This window comes from Megalops cyprinoides, chromosome 13 (genome assembly GCF_013368585.1).
Source record: "Megalops cyprinoides isolate fMegCyp1 chromosome 13, fMegCyp1.pri, whole genome shotgun sequence".
NCBI lineage: Eukaryota > Metazoa > Chordata > Actinopteri > Elopiformes > Megalopidae > Megalops > Megalops cyprinoides.
In genome coordinates, this window is record NC_050595.1 from 999606 (window position 1) to 1010000 (window position 10395).

Below are 10395 nucleotides of genomic sequence, written 5' to 3' on the forward strand. Positions count from 1 at the left end.
CCCGCAGTTAAGGATCGACCTCTATAATGTACAATCAGTTTTGTTTACACATCTCCAGTGCAAACTATTTGGTCTCTGACAGAATGCTGTTTACCGAGTGCCCATATTTATTTCTGTACCATTGTTTGATACATTTTAGATAACTGATGCAACATTTTAAAACATTTTTGAAACAGCCAACAAAGTAAAAAGTAATGTCTGGAGATAACTGTTATTTTTCAAGATTACTTAAATCCAGCCGTGAAAACGCTTACCCTGTGCTGTTGATCACAGTTCTCTGGCGAGCTCGTTTCTTTCTTCCGAGTTCTGAACTGAAGAACCGCGGTGCCAACCTGCTGCGCGGCGTTCTTTGTATCCAGCAACAGATCCACTACCGACGGAGACTCAGAGACGAAGCTGAAATCCGATGATACCACAAATCCTTCTAGACAACGAGCATCCACATATGACAACTTCTCCTACTGTGTAATGCAAGTTGTTCAGTGATCCTTCACTTCCCAAACGCAGAACTCCGCCCAAATCGTAGCGAGTCTGCCAAGCGCACACACACTCACACACTACACTGCCACTTTCTTGTATAGTTTCTTGTTTTCTGTGTTCATGCACGCACAGCCAGGATGACTGCGCAGCGCAGATACGTCTGCTTGCGAACTGCTCCTTGCAAACCGAAACAACACCTGCGATAACCGTACAGGCGACAATTACCACGTGGTTTTGTGTTCTTTCGAAAACAATTCTTTATCGTCATCCGTGATGACGTCTTTCAATGCACGCAATACTACAGAATCAAGTTATTGCTTTAAATTTTTTTAAAATACTTGTTTGTAAAATTCAGTGTAGCCTACATTTTTATTCAAATAATTGAAAAATGTTTCATATGAAGAAAAAACAGTACAAGACATTACATTAGTCGTTTAATAAACGCTATCGACTTACACCGCGGGAGAAGATGCGTTCACCTGAGTGCTATGAACAATAGTGCCAGACCTGAGTATGACATTCCCAGACCAGCGAGTGCCTACGGTCTGCCGCAAAGCTCTCGGCCTGGCCGCTTCTGCTTTTTGCGCAAAATGTCATGGGGCTGAAATGGTTTTGCTATCCGATCCCAGATCAGTGCTCGGAAGCACCATGCACCCAATGAAACGAACCGATGTGCAATCCTATGTAACATATGATTAGACAAAACATTCACCTTTTAAAGTGGGTTACTTCGGCGCATTTGTTTATGTTTAGGCATTAAATCGTATTTATTTGTAAGTACTAGTATTCAGTCACTTCAATGACATGTAGCATTTTCCGAAACAGGGTCAGATTTTATCATGAACTGTACTGGTTAGTGTATGGATTCATTGAGTTCTTTGCGGTGTAGCTGTAGCCCACTTACGTATTACGCTTACAAACATGCTATGGCTGGTATGTAGTAGTGGCAATCAATGGAGGATTCGTTTTAGAATTCCCCGAGTATTCGCGAGGCAGTGCCTGTCACCGAGGCTGGCGACATTTGAGAACGCAGCCAGTAAGAATATTCGCAAAATATGGGACTCATTTTGAAGTGAATAATAACATACATTAGATTCAGAACGTAAAAACACCCAACAGGACAACAGCAGCAGTTATCAGACAGCAACGACGTACGTGAATTGGGCTTTGGGGAGCTGTAACGCTGGATCCGCGAGTTTCGGCGCGGAGCAGGACCTCTGGGGGCTCAGTGTCGCTGCAGCAGCTGCCACCATCCCAGAGTCTGTTCGCAGTTGTCATGAAATGACCTTAGCTCTAGTTTACAAAACACCAATGACTTTTCAAAATGCACAACATAACTCAAAACCCAAGATGGTGGGATAGGATTTTCATTCGGCTACTTTACGATTTTTGTGCAACGTGCAATTACAAACTAATCAAACCGGAACCGCGAGACCGTTTCGAATTTATTTATCGATTATAACACGTGCTTCTGCGCTCAACATCAAGCGCACGAGAATGTGTTTTCGGGAAATATTTACATTGCATTAATGTTTTGATTTTCATTTGTTTGTTCTCTTTTAATGACCTAGGTGCTGGATAAAAAGTCACTCGCATAGTCCCCACTGCACAGCTCCAGAGTCATTCGTCGGTGTGAAAATATAATTTAACTACAAAAAAATCGATTTTCTATATAGGGTTCCCTCTGTACCGAACGCAAAATCAGATGTTGGGATAACTTAAGTAACTTGCGGGACTCACCATTGGTTTGAAGAGCTCCGTATCACCCCATGATCTTTGGTAATGGATAATAATAACACTTTTTTACAACTACATTTTCCTTCCATGACTGTACTGCCATCTAGCGACAATCAAACTACGACACTTTTATATTACGCAATCAGCCATGGTGCGCTTATCTCCGGATAACATACAATACTCCCACAACGTTTCAGTTTACACCGACACAATGCCACAGAAACAACGCTGACTTCAGACAGAAACAGCACGTACCTATTTGGCTTTATCCAACATAACCTTCGTTGCTGTGTGGATTGAATAACCGTTATGAACATTCCTGTAGAGAAGCGCCATGAACACCAGTGCTAAAACTGCAAATAAATACTGCACATTTCATGAAAGAGCTCAGAAATGAATATTTATTGTAAAAGATGGAAAAGAAAAACAAATTTGACAAAGAAAACTCACAATTCGCATCAAAACTTTCACAAGATGCTTAACTGTTACTCTGTCATGATAAGAACAACTTTAGCATGTTTAGAACATTTTTAAATATCCAGATTGAAGAACATTCCGGGATAATAAATACGAGAATGGAAATAATACAACAGGTTTGAGACGAAACGGGAAACAGGAAGGTTAGAAAATGGGTGTGGCTTCAAGTGACAACACCTGTCACTCAAAGTGGCCTGCTGAGCCCTCGTGCACCTTGGTAGGTGGGGCTTCAGCAGACAGCTGCCAATCACAGCATTGCCAATAATTTCATAAAGCAACACTGGCGAGAACTTTATTTGGAGCTGTCCATGGGGTCTGGGAACTGGGGGGGCGGGAAAGTTAAAGAGAGATTATAGGGACCAAAGCTTTAGGAATGCTTTGTGTCTGTGCAGCTGTGTCTCCGTCTAATCTCTGCTGCCCTCACCACCGGCCAGAAAAAAACAGTACACCTTCCTGTTCCCATTTACCTTCACTGCAGTTTTTAATTCATCCTAGCGCTGGGAGATATAGCCATCGCTATCCCGTATCAGGTATGACTAAAGGGAAAAAAACAAGGGAAGAAACCTAACGCCACAGACCGGGAATAGCTGTTATTGCGTAAAAATAGCTATTCAATATATCGCGACGGCTATATCGCCCAGTTCTAATTCATACACGCCTTCTCTACCTTCATGTAAACAAACGTACCTTCAGGAGCGGGCAGCTGTCTGCCTGCAGAAGAAGGCTCTCTCAAGCAGTGCAAAACAGAGCAGGTTAAAGTGCGTGTCTGCTGTGGAGGTAGCCCGCCCCGCTCAGGTTTGGGGTGCCCGCCCCGCTCAGGTTTGGGGTGCCCGGCCCGCTCAGGTTTGGGGTGCTGCCCCGCGGACAGCGCTCAGGTTTGGGGTGCCGGGTCACCGCGTCAGGGCGGGCCAGCAGCAGACTACGTGGATGAGAAATTCAGCCTGGGCTCCCTGCTGTGCAGCCGCTGGGCTTCATCATAGCTCACGCTGTTCTTCCAGAGCCTGTTCACACACAACACAGAGTCAAACTGATGTTTTACCAAGGCAAAGCAATGAGCCATGCAAAAACATCAGCAGGTACACCACCAATTTGGTTTGGGGGGGCGGTGGGGTGCTACATTATGAGGCACCATACAGGTGAATACAGTGGATTATGTGGATTAATGCAGCATATTCACAAACCATGTGGAGTACAGCGATGCCCCAGCATTTTTACCTGATCACATGGATAAACTGATTCGCAGGTGTGTGATTACCTGATCACATGGATAAGCTGATTTGCAGGTGTGTGATTACCTGATCACATGGATAAACTGATTCGCAGGTGTGTGATTACCTGATCACATGGATAAGCTGATTCGCAGGTGTGTGATTACCTGATCACATGGATAAGCTGATTCGCAGGTGTGTGATTACCTGATCACTTCGATAGACGGACAGGATCGCAGGCTTTCTGCAAGTGCGCTTGCTCCCGCTGAGCTGATTTTATTACACTCCAAACTGTGAATGAAATAAAACTCAGTTCCAAACTACAAAGCAGGGACCAAACTAGACAGCAAAGATCATATTACCCTCCACACTACTGAAGAGATTTCGTATCATATGCCAAACAGGACATTAGATTGTGTGTGAAACGGGGATTGGATTGCAGGTCACTTCCAGCGGGGAGAAGCGGAAAGCTGGGTGTTCCTGTGTAAGGTGAGAGATGACAGGTGTGGGTGTGGTCACACTGCGGGCGGTAGAACTCACTCCAGACGCTTCAGCTTGGTGCATCGGGGCAGAACCTGTGCCATCTTCAGTGCTACCTCATCACCACAGTCATTCCAGGCCAGACTGACAGGGAGAACGGGGGGGGCAACATTTTTTTACAGAAGAAAAACATTTGTACAATATCCTACAATATCTTTCTCAGTGAAACTTCAACAGAAGAAGGAGAGAGAGACAGATGGAGAGGGAGAGAGACAGGGAGGGAGGAATGGAGAGGGACAGATAGAACATGACAGACAGAGACAGCGGAGATTGAAGTTATCAGTCTTCACTAAGGGGTGGGGCAGAGGCTTGTCCATGCGGGGACCCCACAAGGTGATCATTCGCCCTCACACTACAACTGCGACTGCAATGCAAACACACTCACCTCACTTCCTCTGCGCAGACGCAGTGCTGCAGACTCTCAGCCAGCCCGGTCAGCTCCGCGGTGCCAATGGAGATCAGGCTGCAAAGCAGACGCAGCACAGGTTCACATTGGACAGCTGGCTGCGCAGCAGTGCAAACCAGCTGCAGCTGTCCCATTGGGACTCCAGGAATACATGCACGAATCTACACTGAAATGCATACATTTAACACCATTCTGAAATGAGGACACTGCTTTCCACTTTTAGTCTGCTTAGAGGACAATATTATCCAGGGGATCTTAGCACATCCTGTAAGCATTTTACAGAAAGAGTTTTAACCAAGGAACTGATCTGAAGTACTCTTCTAAAAGGATGCCATCTCAATCTGAATGCACAGCCGAGAGACCAGAGTCCCATCACATGACTAAAGATTTTATTTATTTGTCAGATTCAATGTCCTACAGCTTGATTAACGCAGAGATCAGTGAGGCTGGAACACCATGTGTGGTCAGGCTGTCGGGGAGACTTTGGCATGAAGGATTAAAAATGTCTTACTGTAGTTTCCTTAATGACGACATTTGGACCAAAGACTCTGTGAGCTTCTCTGCTCCTTCTGTCCCGATTCTGTTCTCTGACAAACTGTGCAAGTTAAAAAACAACAAAACAAAACAAACCAAACACAACAAGAGTCAGGGAACGGGATCATTCAACACCAGGTTTGCAGAACACTGAGACCAACCACAGGAAAACACTTCTCCAGCCAATCAGGGAAAAATGTGATGGTTTGCACAACATTGAGCTCACTTTATGTCTGTCAGGCTCTTGCAAGCCTGGAAGGCGAGAGACACTGCTGCTCCCCCTGGTGGACGAAGCTGGTTGCGCTGCAGGCTGTACATGAAACACAGTCAGGGCATCACCCGAAAGCACACAACCTCAATGCATAATTATTCATAATGAAAATAAATATCTATCACTGGGGAGTTAAGCTGAGCCATGTGGAGTTAAAAAACAGATATTAAAATAGCTTATTAAAAACAGATATTTACACCCTCATCCACTCTCATTTCACTCTCTCATATCCTTTAGTAAAGGATTTATCCTGGCAAACTGTAGCCTGACCCAAACCACACAAGCAAACATATGACACACAACAACATATGAAGAAGAATTACGCAGGTCTCCTCTGCTGTGTTGGAGCTCCAGTCCTGGAAGGCCGGAGCTGGTTTTTGTTCCAGCTCTCCATGTCTCACTCAGAGACATTTAATCAGGCATTTTACCATAGAACACCGAGGACTGCACACGCAGCCTACCCTGACATCAAAGGTTTACTGCAGTGCATTTTGGGAAATGCAGTTGTGACAGAGTGCTGTCACTACGGTTGAGTATGCGCTCTGACTGCCATACCAATGAGCCTGGCTCTTAGGTGTTGCGGTCAAAGTTGCAGTTTGGCACCCCGTAGACCCGGGTTTGAGGCCGGGTGGGGTGACTTCTCTCGCCCTTCGCTACAGCAGTGTACATGTATACAGAACAGAGACCAAATGGACTCTTTGGCCAGGGTTCAAAGCTGGACCAAATGCTCATGGCCCTCCAGGATCTACGCCTGCACCACCTGCCGTGGAAGCTACGGACTTACTCCAGAACCTTCAGCCGGGTCAGCACAGGCAGGACCACACCCAGCTGAGCTGCGCTGGCGTCTCCAAGGGCGTTCCTGGAGAGCCTGGAATGGAAACACAGGGTCAGAGCAGCAGCAGCGTAGCATAGGAGCAGGGCTCGTAACCACAAGGGTGCTGGTTCAATTCCCCGCTGCTTCACTGCTGCTGTACCCTCGGGCAAGGTACTTAACCCACAACTGCCCCTGTAAATATCCAGCTGTATAAACAGGTAACGTAAAATATTGTACCCTGTGTCGCTCTGGATAAGAGCATCTGCTAAATGCCAATAATGTGCTGTAATGTAGTGAGCAGCTGCACTGGGGGGTTCAGTGGACCGCAGCGTTACAGTAAGACGCATTCGGTGTGAAATAATGAGTGTGAGGTTTGAAGGTGTCGCTCGGTCCTCACCGGAGCTCCTCCAGGGCGGTGCAGTGGTGCAGGGACGCTGCAAGCCTCTGTCCCGCTGCATCGCTCACGCAGTTCTCTGACAGGCTGCAGGGAGAGAGGGGGGTTAAGGAGCTGGCTGGGTGGGAACGGGGGTCTGACACAAAAAGGATTTAAAACAAATGTGCTGCTGCAGCCCTACAGAAAGCTGCCCTTGCAAGTGTCCACTGGGCGCACAGCGTTATACGTGGGGAGACCATGGTGTCAGTAGCAGGTATATAATTAGAATGAGGCTTTAGAGGAGAATGTGGTTTAGTGTCTGACTTGTAAGCACGTCTCTCTGCTCCCCTAGATCTTTCACTTGTTGACCTTTGACCACACCCGCCTGTTCGCACCTGATCCTCCGCAGCCTGGTCCAGCTCGGAAGGTGTTTTACCAGCTGCAGGACTCCTCCCTCCCCCATGCGCACCTCGTCCAGCCTACAGGACAGCCAGGAGAGACATACCATACTCAGTATGGGAAACACCAACACTTTTTAAATGTAAAAGACATCAGTTTCCACTAATCAATTTGTACTGTTTCAGTCAAGCCCTTTTACAGCTTGTTTAAAACAGGAAAAAATGTAAAGCCAATCAGATCATGAATTCATTTTTTACATTATTACAAGTGTGCCAAAACTGAACCCTGAAAGTGGATTGCAGTCCTGCCTGTCTGCGCTGCGGGTAAGACCCGCAGTGGATCGGCCGGATGGGACACTCACTCCAGCTCCTCCATCCCGTGGAACCCCCCAAGAGACCCCGGCAGAGACAGGATGGCCCTGCGCCCTTCCTCTGAGCTGCCCGTTGCCATGGTGACCTTATTCAGACTGGAGATCATGAACAAAATTTAAAGGTTAAAAGAAAAGGGGAGCAGAGATTCAGATAATTTCATAACATTAAATCAAGCCTTACAGTGTCAAATAGCTTAACAGCCTCAAAGAACAAATGGTGGTGAATGGTGAAAAGTCAAAGTGTCAAATACACCAACACCACGGAGGTGTTAAAACCATCACTCCACAGTGTTTAAAATGCAGATGCATCCAAAACTATTAGCAGGAAAACAAGGTTTGAATTTTTCGAGTTTAAATCATCACAGTCTCACTACACCCATAACAGTTTCACAGATGCTCAGGGAGGTGGCAGCGGCTTCAGGAATGCACTGATGAGGAGTGTGAGGCTTCTCAAACCGCAGCATGGGCGGAGCCATCCTGGAGCCAGCAGTAACTCACTGATTTGAACCAATCACAGTGCTTTGCCATAGAAAATAAAGTTAAACAAATTAAATGAACAGCATATGGCGGATCCACCCATGAAGGGGTTCAGGCAGCTGTGGTCTCACACTGCACCTCACAGGCAGATGCTGAAATGCGGTGGATATTACTGTACTCACAGGAGTCTCCGAACAGAGGCCATGCCCTTCAGCTCACCGGCCAGGCAGGCGGTGGCCTCTGCGTTCAGCAGCAGGGAATCCAGCCTGGGGGCAGGAGACAGAGCGGAGGGGCTTACAAAACAGCAGACCCCAAACCACACACAGAGCACAGAACGATCCAGCACACGGCCATTACAGGAGCGGCACAAAGATCAGCACCAGGAACTGCAGTCGCTGAGAATCTCCAGGTAACCGCTCCTTACCTGAGCTCCTCCACAGCATGGCACTGGCCCAGCCCCCTGAGCAGGTCATGTGATCCAGCCCCCGAGAGGATGGAGCAGCCGGACAGACTGGGGGGGGGGGGGGGGGGGGGGGGAGAGAGAGGGAGTCAGGTCCCATTTACACACAGAGAATTCTCCAACACAGGAGCTCGAGAGGGAAGGCAAATCGCTGTCTTACTCAATGGCTCGGAGGTGCTGAAGCTTGGGTAGTGTTCCCCCCAGAGCCACGGCCGCCTCCTCGGTGATCGCATGACGAGGCACACTGAAGAGGAGAGGGGGGGGAACGGGGAGAGCAGGGTTGGACCAGGGTTCGAAACACAACATTACCAACTGAGAAGAAACACAGTTTAACTCAAACAGAAAGTGCTGTCAATGGCTGCTCTGGTGCTAGTTTTATACCATATCAGATTTATGAATTTAACATATTTGTAGCCAACCAAGTAGAGATAAAATGGTATAACTGCCTCATTTCTGCATTCAGAATTACTGAAACAAACTTGGAAATTTTTCTCCTCATCTCAGTATTTGTGGGCATGTCTTGGGCGTTTGCGGGCGTGTCTTGGTGAGTGACAGGACACAGCAGGACACACCTCAGACTCTCCAGGCTGCGGCAGTGAGCCACGCCCTCCATGAGAATCCCCACTCCATCCTCAGACACCTGCTTCAGCCCCAGCCTGGAAACAAACACACACGCAAAGAAAAAATAAGCATTTCTCGAGACGGAATCCAGCTTTGAGATTTAATTTTGCTGCCGATTACTTTGCTGAGCCTGGATGAGTGATGCTGTTTGAGTGAACACAGAGGTGTCCCTGTTTGATCAGTACCTGAGTGTCCTGAGATTGGGAAACCCTGGGAGGGCAGCGGAAATAAACTCCATCCCCTCCTTTCCAATGCTGTTTCTGGACAAACTGATTAAAAAAAAACATGTTGGAGTGTAACCAGCAGCACACACTGCAGGCAAATACACACGCATACACACAAACACACACGCACACGCGCACGCAGACACACAAACACACACGCACGCACGCACACGCACACGCACGCGCGCGCGCACACACGCATACACACAAACACACCCACACGCGCGCACGCACACGCATTCACACAAACACACCCACACGCGCGCACGCACACGCATTCACACAAACACACACGCACACGCGCACGCAGACACACAAACACACACGCACGCGCGCACGCACACACGCAGACACGCACACACACAAACACACACGCACGCGCGCGCGCGCACACACGCATACACACAAACACACCCACACGCGCGCACGCACACGCATTCACACAAACACACGCACGCGCGCATGCACACACGCACACACGCATACACACAAACACACACGCACGCGCGCACGCAGACACGCACACACACAAACACACACGCACGCGCGCGCGCGCACACACGCATACACACAAACACACCCACACGCGCGCACGCACACGCATTCACACAAACACACGCACGCGCGCATGCACACACGCACACACGCATACACACAAACACACACGCACGCGCGCACGCAGACACGCACACACACAAACACACACGCACGCACGCGCGCGCGCGCACACACGCATACACACAAACACACCCACACGCGCGCACGCACACGCATTCACACAAACACACGCACGCGCGCATGCACACACGCGCACATGCACACACGCATACACACAAACACACACGCACGCGCGCACGCAGACACACATACACACAAATACACACACACGCAGACACGCATGCGCACGCACACAAACTTACTCCAGTTCCTGCAGCAGGGGACAGTTTTGGCTGACGGACAGCAGGAAGGACAGGTTTTGACCCTGAAGAGCACAGTCCACCAGG

General features: G+C 48.4%; 2 protein-coding genes across 3 annotated transcripts in view; both read right to left on the reverse strand.

The window, feature by feature from the left end:
- cpne2 (copine II) overlaps nucleotides 1–2242 on the reverse strand; it is a 33313-nt gene extending 31071 nt beyond the window's left edge. The window contains exon 1 of one of the 2 annotated variants that reach the window (XM_036543464.1): nucleotides 2221–2242. The gene's annotated coding sequence lies outside the window, so the exon portion shown is untranslated. Of the gene's footprint in view, nucleotides 1–254; nucleotides 514–2220 lie in introns of those variants that run through there. The other variant, XM_036543462.1, reaches the window with a different exon arrangement.
- Nucleotides 2243–3574: 1332 nt separating this feature from the next.
- nlrc5 (NLR family, CARD domain containing 5) overlaps nucleotides 3575–10395 on the reverse strand; it is a 30519-nt gene continuing 23698 nt past the window's right edge. The window contains exons 34-48 of the mRNA XM_036544166.1: nucleotides 10312–10395; nucleotides 9353–9436; nucleotides 9119–9202; nucleotides 8707–8790; nucleotides 8511–8597; nucleotides 8269–8352; nucleotides 7601–7705; nucleotides 7236–7319; nucleotides 6865–6948; nucleotides 6438–6521; nucleotides 5360–5443; nucleotides 4828–4905; nucleotides 4443–4526; nucleotides 4110–4193; nucleotides 3575–3695 (exon numbers count right to left, since the gene is read on the reverse strand). The exon at nucleotides 10312–10395 is cut by the window's right edge and continues 34 nt beyond it. Of these exons, the coding sequence (XP_036400059.1) occupies nucleotides 3614–3695; nucleotides 4110–4193; nucleotides 4443–4526; nucleotides 4828–4905; nucleotides 5360–5443; nucleotides 6438–6521; nucleotides 6865–6948; nucleotides 7236–7319; nucleotides 7601–7705; nucleotides 8269–8352; nucleotides 8511–8597; nucleotides 8707–8790; nucleotides 9119–9202; nucleotides 9353–9436; nucleotides 10312–10395 (1276 nt within the window). The 3' untranslated portion in view covers nucleotides 3575–3613. The remainder of the gene's footprint in view (nucleotides 3696–4109; nucleotides 4194–4442; nucleotides 4527–4827; nucleotides 4906–5359; nucleotides 5444–6437; nucleotides 6522–6864; nucleotides 6949–7235; nucleotides 7320–7600; nucleotides 7706–8268; nucleotides 8353–8510; nucleotides 8598–8706; nucleotides 8791–9118; nucleotides 9203–9352; nucleotides 9437–10311) is intronic.